This window comes from Mixophyes fleayi, chromosome 1, assembly GCF_038048845.1.
Source record: "Mixophyes fleayi isolate aMixFle1 chromosome 1, aMixFle1.hap1, whole genome shotgun sequence".
NCBI classification, from domain to species: Eukaryota; Metazoa; Chordata; class Amphibia; order Anura; family Limnodynastidae; genus Mixophyes; species Mixophyes fleayi.
The window spans coordinates 119,610,772-119,623,599 of NC_134402.1; the positions used below are offsets into that span (position 1 = coordinate 119,610,772).

The following is a 12,828-nucleotide window of genomic DNA, read 5'->3' on the forward strand; positions in this document are numbered from 1 at the left end:
CTCAAAGCGACTAAACCTGTGGGACATGTAACGGACACTTCAAAGAGGTCCAAGTGTAAGTTTGGGCAGTTAAATTTAACTTAAAAGAACATGTTACTTATATTAATACAATTATTTACTAACTACATGCTTTGTCTACACAGTTTCTCAAGCAGGCGAGATATGGGTTTGAAAGCATTCTATGAAGTTTAATTGGGTTTAAGTACCATCTAAACAAGAGGTTACCATGCTTTTAAAGAAAGATTACCATTCCTCCATCTCCATTGAGATACCCAGATTATCTATCTAATTAATCATACATGAAGGTTTATCACAGTCAGAATGGCTGTTAATATATATATCATCTAGAAATAGCTCATGTCCCAGATGGACTGGAAAGTAAGGCATTAGTATATGGGTGTAGAGATTGGGACAAAGGATTTGGGGTTTAAAGAGGAGGTAAGGACATGTCTGAATTGGAGGCATTTATAAAAAATCTCTCTTGGGGAAACATAGACTCTATTCAGTAAAGATTTTCAAAGTAGTACTCGAGTAAAGATCCCTGGTACTGATGATTGTATCAGTCCATTCAATCAATTCTATGTTAAGGTATAATTGTCCCAAGGCCTTCCAGGGCTAGCGATTGGAAGGGAAACATGTCATAACATTTTCTTCTGCATGGTGGAGTCCCATATATTAATGCCATAGGCCACACTAGGGAAATGTCTTGAAGATGCGGGTATTTGGGTGCACTGGTCAGAAAATATTTATGCTCTGTTTTTGTTATGTTTTTATGTTTATGAAATAAATAATATTGTTTTTATTAATTTCCACTGATTATTAATTTCCATTGATCATAATACCCACTGCTATTTTTGGGTTTCTACCAGTAGTTTGTGGAATTGCTTTAGCATAACTACTACAAAATTCACATTATAATAAACCAGGCCTGACCAAATGTGCTACAGCCTCCTAGAGAAACATGTTTTATATATATTCCACCATTTATCCGGGTGCAGTCAGAAAACATTAAGTTGAACAGCACTCAAATCTATTTTATTTTTTAACATCAATAAATTTTATTAGAGATTTATACGTATGGGGTGAAGGGGTACAGAAAAAAGAAAGGGAAAAAGGGTGGTGCATAATGGGGAGCAGATAAAACAGTAAATACCTAGCCACTATACACTGACATCATAACAGAAAGAGAAGAGAGTATTGGGGATCTGAAGTTAGTACGGGTGTGGGGACTCAACTAGGAACCAGATGTGCGGTAACCGGAGCAGGGGTGAAGGAGTCAGGTGGCTCCAGGGGACGTATGAGTCTGGATCCTTCTCCGTCAGTTTTAAACTCCTGCCAAAGAGAGAATTGTGCCATAATATATGGGGTGTCTAATGTCTCCATGCTATGGCTGCCCTTGCGGCTATCAAAATGTGTCCTCAGACATATCGGTAGTGTTTTGGCAGTTCATCATGGTATAAGTGGGGTTGGAGCCAAAGATATGAATGTGACCTTTCGAGCAAGGCCGAAAACCTCTTGCCAAAGTGGCTGAATAATGGGGCAAGACCAGAACACATGTAAAATATCTCCTATAGCTCCATAGTTGCGCCAAGAGAATTTGGAGTGGTTGGGCCATATCTTCTGGAGACGGGCTGGGACAAGGTAAGTCTGGTACAACAATTTAAACAACATTTCTACATGGTTAACACACCTAGAAACTGTAGATAGGTTACCATATATGATTCCTCATTGAGTTGGAGAGGGAAATGTTGCGATCAATTTCCACCTACACTGGGAAATATGTTTGGGAATGTCAGGGAGGCAGTATAAGTGTTGGTACCAAAAGGTGATACCGCCTTTGTTATTACCCCTGATCAGTCTGGTTTGGAGGAGAGGCGGAGGTGGGGGCAGTGGGTAGTCTTGGCGGCGCAGGTCCCTGATCCAATGCCACAACCGCAGGTATTTACAGAAGTCTTTGAACGGAATGTCATATTTATCTTGCAGCTGCGCAATGGAGCAAAGGCCCCCGGAGCCAAACAGGTGCGCCAGGGAAGAGACCCCTGCATGGGCCAAATTAGATCTGTCAAATTCAGGGAGTAGCGTGTAAATCGTGTGGAAGGAAATGTTGTCAGTTGGGAGGATGAAGTCTGTAGTGGTTCCAGTGGTTCTATCCCGTCAAGTAGAGAGGTTGGGGGGTCAGGGGAATGTGGCCTCATTGAGTTAGGGAGCCAAATGAAATCTGACACAGAGCATGTAGAATATAAGGCTCGTTCCATGTCCACCCAAGGTTTTTGCAAGTCTGGGAGTGCCCAGTCTCTGATTTGAGAGTGGATGCATGCTTCTTGATAGCAGGCCAGAACTGGCAAGGCTAAGCCCCCGAGTTTTTTGGACAGGGTCGTATGGGCACAGGACAGTCTAGATGGCCGACCTCTCCAAATATAACGGAGCATCAACAAATGGAGTGCTAACATAAACTTCTTTGGGAGAATATAGGGAATTGTCCTACATAGCTACATAAGCTTAGGGAGGACCATCATTTTAAAAGCTGCCACTCGGTCTCAAATCTATTTTGCATATAATTAGTGCTTAACATATTATTGTGTGGTAATAAGATTAAAAACTTTATAGATTTAAGGAGATTTTACATCAAGTACTGATAAAGGCTGCAGTTCTGGATGAACTTCCAAAAAAACATTAGTTGTAGTAATGAGGTAGGTATTGGTGGAATTTGCTTGGATGGTGCTAGCTATTCACATGCCAATTCATCACAAAATTCCAGCAGTCCAACTTTTATCATAAATGAAAAGTACTTACGGTCCAAGCTCAACTTCTAGATATTGCTCCTTTTCAACATTTAGGAAAAATGCTTCCACCACTTTAAAAAACAAAAACAAAATTGAAACAACTTTACATGCTGTTTGAAAAATATTTATTTGTACAGCAAACTGCAATATCTTAAGTTGGTCATCTCCCTGATGCTTACCACACAAATTTTGGTCCAGCAACAATGATATGTTTAATATCTTCAACTGCTCCCTTCTGTGTCTGAGATGTGAATAACTACGTACTTCATCCATATACTAAAGCAAACTAGGAGAAACAGGATCCACTCTTGTTGTGGACAGAAGGCTGACCGACAACATGGCACTCCTCCTACCACCACCTTCACCCAGTCATACCACTTACTTCTCCTACTTCCTCCTTCAAAAACTGCCTCAATCATCATCATTGTTTATTTATAAGGTGGCAAAGGTTCCGCAGTGCCTGACATACATACAACATTATAAAGGCATATGAGTTAAACATGAGTACAAAACAAACGATTACACAAAGATGATACAAAATAAAGCATAAAGAAAATGACACAGGGCAGCTTACAGCCAAGTTTCACAAATTCAGTTTAACACCACAAGCTGCTTTCAATGCACGTTCCCCCGTTCTGCCCACCACATATAACAAATAAATGGCACTCCTGCTCTTTCTATTCCCCACTCTAACCTCAGCATATTGCTGCTCTACACCTTTCCCAGCTGTGCCCATCTGCCAAATTAAATTCTCTGCCTTTTCTCTAGCAGCCCATTGAAAGAGTTGTACCAGACAGTGCTCCAATCATCAATCACATAAATATTTCCATTACTACTGCTGGTGTTGGCATTTATTGCATTCATTCTCCCCACCTCAAGTGCCTCAGACCTCGGACTCTTTCCACATACTGTTGTCAATGCTACCCCACTTGCAATGCCTGCTTGCCAGTGTGAAGCATGTGTCCTGTTCAAAAGCTGCCTGGAATTGAATGATCTTGTTCCATTTCATTGCACTGTTCTTACAATGCTAATCACTTGTATAGGCAGTAGAGGAAGGTCACTACTTTCAGCAACTTCTGAGCAAGACGCACAAATATGTGTATTGCATTTAATCATCTGCCTGTACCTCTGTGAACATTGTATTATAGATGAGCAGGGAGATCAATATAAATGCAAAATGTGCTTATTGTTACTACTCTATTTTAGAATTGTGTACACTTTTGTAGATGTGGGTCTATAAAAGGTAAATGTGGTCTTATTTCCGAAACATTGAATCTTTATCTTGAGCTTAAATATTTAATATGCATTTATTCAAAGCTGCTAGTGCTATAAGACATCTCTAATTAATGTAGTACTATATAATGTAAATGTGTGTTGTTTTTTTTTACTGCCGGTGTAAGAAGAATGATGCTATTACTAAGGGGTGTTTTCGTTAAACAGTGGGATTTAGATAGCTAAATAGCCCCATTAGAGTTTACTGTATGGCCACCCTAATTTTTAAGGAACTGAAAGTATTACAAACATGTAATGTAGAAGCACTGATAATCCTCACTGTAATTTGGGCCCTTTGAGATCCAAGTGTACAAATTATATGTGGAAATATGGTCACACCTGCCTGATATCAAAAGCCACAGTTTCTACTTGAAGTTGTGAAGCAGTGAAATGAACCTGATGCAGCTTGTAACTTACATCAGTAACAAATACAGGCCCTGTTATAGGATTGATGCAAATGAGATCTGTTTGCAATTTGTAGGAAATTGTGTACCAGTATATAACATATAGCCTCAAACACTTGGTATTACTAGAAATTGAACAGTCTTGCCATCTAACAATTGAATAGGTTTAGAGAATCCAGGAAAATCCTTGTAAACTGCCATTTCAACCCCTCTATTAAGGCAGTACATGTAAATAATTCCCTGGGGCTGATTCCTCAAGGCACGCAGCTGCCGATTTTTCGCATGCGATTTATGCGATTTATGCAAAATCACTCTGCTCATGCCCAGAACCGGACCATACACAACTAAAACATCCTAATAAATGTATTTTGTAAAAAACACTTTTTTACCTGTTTTTTTCATTATTGCTTATATTATTAACAGGAGACATTAATTGATTTTTTTCTTGTCCATTATTTTGCGAATTTATATTCCACATAGGTATTGGACGTATCCTGCAGTGTCTCGTGTAGTAGAGCTGAGCAGACCTACACCCGAAAAAAACAAACGCATGTTGCGCTCAGTGTGTGGGTCTTGATGAATCAGGCCCCCTAGGTTTAAATGTTTACGATTTTAAAACTTTTTTAGATTTTTTTTGAGAAGGTGGAAAACAATTTCCCACCCTAAAATTAATAAAAATTAGAAAAATATTTGAGTATCTGGAGGAATTAAAAACATTAATATAAGTTATTTGATATTTTTTATGTTTGTTATTAAAATTTATATTTTTTGGTATATATAGGTTTTTGACATCATGCAATTACACCTTGCAACAATACAGGTTGATGTAATACTGCATGATACCAAGTTTTAATATCAGGGCCGTCAAGATGGGGGAGGGCGTGTACTAATTACCCGTCCCAGACCTGCCAGGAGGCCCGGCCTGAGCCCTCGCTGCCATTTTTTTTTTTTATTAAACCTAATATTTTAAATTCTTTTTCTTTTTTATTAATTTTTGCCGGGGGTGTGGCTCTGCCCCTTTGTTGGTGGGGGAGCAGGCTACTTTAAAAACAAACAAACAAACAAAAATAATTAATACTCACATCACATGATCGCGGCGCCGTCACGCCCGACATTCAGTGAGGAGCGTTGCAGAGAAGACCAAGAAAAGAAGACAAGAGGAGAGAAGAAACAAGCCGATATATAGGTAAGTAAAGGAAAAAAAACAAAGGAAGCAAAATGGAAAGGGACAGAGTGAAGAAGAAGGGGGGGGGAGGCACCCAGTGATTGAAGGAGGGAGGGGGGGAAGGAGAAAAAGGCACCCAGTGATTGAAGGAGAGGAGTGGGAGGGAAAAAAGGTACCCAGTGATTGAAGGGGGGGAGGCACACAGTGATTGAAAGTGGGGGGGGGAGAAAGGCAAACAGTGATTGAAGGAGGGGGGGGAGGAAATGGCACCCAGTGATTGAAGGAGAGGAGTGGGAGAGGGAGGGGAAAAAAGGTACCCAGTGATTGAAGGAGGGAGGGGGGGAGGTACCCAGTGATTGAAGGAGAAGAGGGGGAGGGAAAAAAAGGTACCCAGTGATTGAAGGAGGGGGGGGAGACACCCAGTGATTGAAAGAGCGGGGGGGCAACCAGTGATTGAAGGAGAGGGGGGGGGGAGAAAATGGCACCCAGTGATTGAAGGAGGGGGGGGGGGAAGGCACCTAGTGATTGAAGAAGAGGGGGGCGGGAGAAAATGGCATTGAGTGATTGAAGGAGAGGGGGGGCAGCATGGCACAGTGATGAAGGATAGGGGGCAGCATGGCACAGTGTGATTAAGGGGAGGGGGGCAGCATGGAACAGAGTGATGAATGGGAGGTGGGGCAGCATGGCACAGTGTGATGAAGGGGAGGTGGGGCAGCATGGAACAGAGTGATGAAGGGGAGGTGGGGCAGCATGGAACAGAGTAATGAAGGGAAAAGCAGCATGGAGGGCGCAGTGTGATCATAAGGGGGCACAACGTGGTTGTGACAAAGGGGCACAGTAATGTGTGTGTAATGGCACAGGGGGCTTGTGGCAATGTAGTGTCTGTGAGGTAGGTGGTGTCTAATGGGTGCTATTTTGTTTGTGGGGTGATGGTGGGGCAATTTAATAGTGGGGGCTATTAATTTAAGATGGGGTGGTTTGGGGGCTGTTGAATGTGGGGGTGAGTTTGGGGTGAATGTGGTCTCTTTATTAAATGTCACTATGAATTATTTAATGGCCGTGATGGTTGCGGGAAATAGGTATATTTATGATATGTAAATACTATTAATTTATTTATTGCTGGGGCTGGTTGCAGGGAGAGAAATAGGTTTATTTATTAAATGTGAATACTATTATTTTAATGTTGGGGCTGGAGGAAGGCCTAATTATTACTCGTGGGTGCTATTGATTTAACGCCGGGGCTGGTTGTAATTTTCTAAATGTACCCATTTTTTTTTCTAAATAGGGCCCCCAACATTCCAGGTTCCAGAGAAGCCGCAACTAAAGAAACCAGCAACCACAGGTGGTGAAAGTGAGAAGAACAGGTAGGACAGTCTGTGAAATGTTGTGATTCTAGTGGGCCAATTCCAATTTTTGGTGAGTGTTCTGCCCAATGTAAGGGGCAGGCCAAGATTGGGAACTGTTTATGTACACACTGCATTCTTTCTATAGTACACTATGGTGCTAGATGCCCTGAAAGTCAGGAGTGTTGGGACATATGTCACACTCAGACGAGCGGTCACTCATTCTTGCGGCAATGGTGTACACAACAATGAAGGGTTTTTTTCTGCAGGAGGGCAGCCTAGCGCTTTTCATCTGCTAGCTATGCCACAGCTTTGCATATCCATGCCCCCAGAAGTATGAATACTCATACTTGCTGAGCTATGAGGGGAGCCCCATGAAGTTGTTGTACCGGGGCCCTGAATTCTTCTGGGCAGCTCTGGTTAATACGCAGGTTAGTATGACAATTATGTCATGAAACTTGTGTATAATAAGGTGAATGAGAATAAGGAAGGAATTTCATGCTTGTGTTTTACTCTGTCAATAGGTAATACCTAGCTGAAGGGGCATATAAAAACGCACTGCTAAGAGTGCCAGTTTTTACGTCACATAAGTGACTTAGTACCGTATACATCAAGGATCGTATTCCATATATACGTTTCAATACGTATTCAACAAAATACTTTTTTTTAGATTAGATTAATTAATGGTTAGATTGGTCCTTGTTGTATACGGACGTGTATATGCCTGATGTACGTGCATTTTTTAAAAAAATGCACATTATGCAAGCTTTGCATTCCCTATTGAATCATGCCCATAGTGTCTTACGTCGAAAATCGGTGCCAATCCTGACATCATATGCGTTCCCATCAAATTTGCACTATATGCAGGCTACGATTTCTGTTCACTCACCTATCAGTGCATATGCCTTCCGATTTTGCTCATGGAAATACTGATTTATTGGGCCCTCTTTGGATATAAGCTCAACACATGCACATAGGATGTATGATCTAAACATTAGCCCTCCTATTAAGAAAAATATCTTCTGTAATCTGCTAATTTCCCACCACTATTTGTTAATATAAAAATAGACTTTGTCAGATGCACCCTGTGTACATCTCTTGAATGGGTAACTGGCTACCAAAAAAATTAATCCCCTTCCATATTTATTTCAAACCCTGCTGGACAAAGTCCCATATTTGTTCTTTTCAGTATGGCATAAATTAAGTTCTAGAGAACTGCGGCTGAGAATGATGACCCTTAATCTACCTATTATAGATGATAGCCTTGGGGTACCTGACCTCAGAAAGTACTATGTAGAGACTCACCTTTCCCAATTAATTAAAATGCATGCACCCTCTGGGAGCATATTATGGGTAGACCTTGAGTCTGACCTGCTCCATATGGACTCAAGTACCACCTGTCCATGGCTTCCAAAATCTCCCTAATATGCTCTTTTCTTCTGACCCACTGGATTGTATAACGTATACCCAACACCTTTTCTGTGAATTGGGCATGCTATGTCCTCAATGGAATAGTCAGCAATTTCCACCTGTTATAAACCAGTCTGCTTTCCAGATATGGGTTCAGTGTAAATTTAGATTTCTTAATGAACTATCCCTTCTAGGTATCCTCCCAGAACTAGCAGATGTGCAGTCCAGACTACCCCTCACCAATAAGCATTTCACTAACATCCGTAATTTCTACCGCTCCAAGTACCCTCAGTCAGGGCATCTCTCAATCTACCATGAAAACCTTGGGCCTGAGTCCTTAAGGAGAACAAGGCAAAAATAAGGGAGTAAATTTGATCCTGGACAAGCCATGTTACAATGCAAGGGTGCAAATTAGTTTATTATTTTGCACATAACAAAAATACCGGATTTTTTTGTCATGTAGCATACAAATACTTGATAAGTTTATTTTTACACTGAAAGTAAAAGTTGATCTAGGACATGCCCTATCCCAACTATAACGTGTCCCCACATTTTATATTTACATCCCTCTCCAATGCAACATGGTTTTGCCCAGGTACAATGTTACTCCTTTTTTTTGCTTTGCTCTCCTTAATGACTCAGACCCCTTGTGTTTACTTCACTCCATGGCTGTGGGTCTCGTATGTATAAAGTAATAATAGCTCCACAATCCCTGGAGAAATTCTCCTTTTAAAGTAAATGGGAACAGGAGAAGGGGGTCACTCTAAGTTACAAGGACTGGTCAACAATTCATCAAAACGTATCCAAAAACCTCACTACATGTCTAAATGACAGAACGTTACAAACTGTATTACAGGTGGTACCTTGTCCCCTTCCTCATCAGACATGGGGGGAGAGTCTTCCCACCTCCTCTCCCCTTATCCCTTTCCATCTTCTCCTCTTACACTTTCTTAACAAATACTTTGATAGTAATTTAGCACTGCATTAACTCTTAGAAATCCTGTCTTGTGGTGACATTATCATTTCTGCTGTTGCATCTTCTTTTTATATTTAAGTGTGCAAGGTTATGATAAGCACTGTTTATTTAAGATACAGTTTATGGTCTTAAAAATTAAACTTAATGTTAGTCCCAGTAGTACTAATCCTTTCTGCTGAAGAATGGACAGATGAATAAGACTAGACAAACAGGCGTATAGATTAGGTTGCTAAGGGGAGAAAATTGCAGACCTTCATATTCAAATGAGCATTAGGTATTCTTTGGTGGGAATGCAGCATTGAATAGTAGAGATCTGATGAGATAATTTAGGAGGTTTGATGCAATGTGCAGGCACTGTCACAGTGAGTAGGAGAAAGAGACAGATGGTCGTATGTCTTTGGATTGAGGATGACATTGTTGACTATCCAGCCAGAAAAGTGCCACAATCTGAAGCTTTCATAGTGACAGACAACAGTGAGAAAAATCCTTTGTTAGCCTTGTCACAGGGGAAAAGTATCAAAGCACAGTATGTTCACAGGTGAATTGGCCCCATGAGACAGGAAAACCGAGTCTTCTCATCACTGCCGTGTGTCCATATGGAAGCTTCCAAAAACTGCACTGTTCTGGCAGTAAAATAATGTTCTAATATGCCAGACTTATACTAGCTGATGAACCCCTTCAGGACTGGGAGCATTTTGTGCTTTTCTGACCATACGCCAAAAGACATTTAAACCCTGAAGAATGTTTGTATTTGTTAAGCTATGGACATAAATGATATACTGTGACAGATAGGTTTTTGTTTGTATAGCATTTTTGAATAACTATCATTTTAGTTAATTTTTAGGTAATACAGGCAAATGAGCTAAAAATAATAAACAAATACACATTTCTAAGAATGTACCCATACACACAATAATGCACTTGTAAAAATATACAAAAAAAATGTATAGACCTATTTCTTCTTTTGTTTAAGACTAACTCAGCCTAAGGCAGAATATTTACTTCACCTAGGGATACATGTCAGGGATCTCCACAATTCAGGAGAAATTACCCTCGCCAATGCTGTAACAGCCTTTTCTTTCAATGTTAACAACTGGGATCAGTTCCATCTTAAACGTGCTGTGTCAGTTTCTAACACAGGAGCTGAATGGATGGAAATAGGGCTCTAACCTCTCCTTCTGCCAGCTGTTTATGTGAGAACAAGCAGCAAGAAGAAGGTGTGTTTTCCCAAACTCACAAGGGGTTCATGGCATGTTGGGGGTTGTTCAGTACAAATTATGATTGTTTGCTGTTTCCCTTTGTCCATGGTACTGCCCAACTATGCTTCTTCCTTTACTTGTTGGCTTGTTACTCTCAATTCTTGGCAGTTATACTATTGTCCCACCACACGGACGGAGCCTGCTACATTTTCAGAAGTTTAGTGTGTATAATTGAGATGTGCAAATCTTTTTCACAATAGAAAGTTGTGGACTTAATCGATACTGGCTTAAAGTATATGAATAAATTTAGACAGAGTAAAAGAACATTTCCTTTTTGTCACCGAACCATTTATTATTTAGTAACCTTTATATAATGGCAACAAACTCCGGATCGCTTTACAAATGCAATCAGAGTAATAAAATAAGATTGGGTAGTAACAAACAAATACAGCACTGCTCATAAGCTTACAATCTATAGGTATTATACTTAACAATGTTTTCATAATTCATTATTTTAAGGTAAGGAAATTAAGCCTAGAAATAACACATATTCTTTACTTGTGATGTTTGTCATACAAATATTTCACAACTAATTTTCTATATATTTAGCAGGAAAACATAGAAATTAATTTGTGCAGTGTTAGATTTACCCGTTTTCACATTAGCACATTCAGTCCATTCTGTGACAGTTTGTCACTAATCGTTTTCACCAAAGAGGATTATGCACGTAGTATTTGTCAATCATTTACATAATATATATAATAATATATAATAATAATTCATACTTGCCTACTCTCCCGGGATTTCCGGGAGCCTCCCGAAATTCGGGGAGTCCTCCCGGAGTGCCGGGAGAGCAGGCATTCTCCTGGAAGTGACGGGACGGGGCTTAATGATGCAATTTTGTGTCATCAAGCCCCGCTCCCTACTTTGAAATGACAAGAATTTTAGCATTTCTTAACAGGGGGTGGAGCTACGGTGATGCAATAGCGTCACCATGCCCCCTCCTACTCCATGTCACATAACTTCTGCTCCGGGAAAAGTTGGCAAGTATGAATAATATTGAAATTTATGTCACCAAATTATGTATAAACAGATAATAATATAAAGAGATAAATCTGAAAATGTGAATTCACATGCCATCTTTTGGTTAGCGATTTTAAAGCAAATTACTGTTCCAAAACCTGTGTAAAATGGGTATGTGCTCAGCTACTCTCTTGCACAGCTGGTGTTAAGGACGCTCTGAGGGACCACCTGCTTCTAACGCATGACACTTTAATGTTCTGACCTCACCTCTTGGCCTCAACATGCTTTTCCTCACCTCCTGGAGCACTTTAGTCAAAGACTGCTCACCAGTCATTGATCAAAAGTGCTGGGGCCATTGGTTCAGATCCAACCAGATCCCTATCTGTGTGGAGTTTTTATTTTTGCCTCCTGTTTGCATAGGATTCCTCTGGATTCTCTGGTTTCCACAATCCAAAGACATACGTGTATTTTAATTGGCTTATAATTAACCCTAGTGTGTGTGTTGTAGATAATATAAATTGTAAGCTCCACCGGTACAGGGACTGATGTTAATGATTAAATATTCTGTGTTAAGCTCTGCATAATATGTAGGCAACTTATACAAACTTTTGTTAATAATAATAATAATAATAATAATAATAATAATTATAAGAGAGCAGGAGATTCATGTCACTGTGCACCCACTGTAGTTCAGTTACAGCATGAGAGGAATAGTGAATGAAGTGTAAGTACTTTACTTATCTCGCCCCTACACTTCTTCACGTCAGTCACCATACTTGCACAGTCAGGAGAGGGGGGGGGGGGATTAGAGGCAATGTACTATTTTCACCTCAAGAAACAGAAAAGGGTAGAACTCCCATACAGAACTTACTTGTAGCGCCTGTTCTGCAGAGATTTGCTCTCCTTCACTCCAGTTTGTAAACCTAGTTTCTAGAGTTCTGCAGCACTTCGTATTAGTGTATCTCTTAACAGATACATTTAACAAAGTATCACAGCCGTATGACAATTTGATTGACAATATCTTATAGTTTGCGACTACCGAATTCAGTGTGGTTAATAATAAAGATGCATGGGTTTTATAAACCACAAGTGGCCCTGAAACTAGGTGTAATTTGACCCATCTTTACCTGACCATGTTCAAGTTTGTTCCTAAAGCACAGTCTTATGACACCATCTTAAAACACAGGCCAATAAAACTGTTATATATGCATAGAACATACCTTTGTATCCTTTGTTTTCATGTCTGCATTTGT

At 40.2% G+C, this 12,828-nt stretch overlaps 1 protein-coding gene across 4 annotated transcripts in view; it reads right to left on the minus strand.

The window, feature by feature from the left end:
• The window catches only part of C1H4orf33 (chromosome 1 C4orf33 homolog), a 120,304-nt gene that overhangs the window by 83,795 nt on the left and 23,681 nt on the right, over positions 1-12,828 (minus strand). For all 4 annotated transcript variants that reach the window (XM_075199856.1, XM_075199845.1, XM_075199867.1 and 1 more), the window contains exon 3: positions 2,794-2,854. In XM_075199856.1, the coding sequence (XP_075055957.1) occupies positions 2,794-2,854 (61 nt within the window). The remainder of the gene's footprint in view (positions 1-2,793; positions 2,855-12,828) is intronic.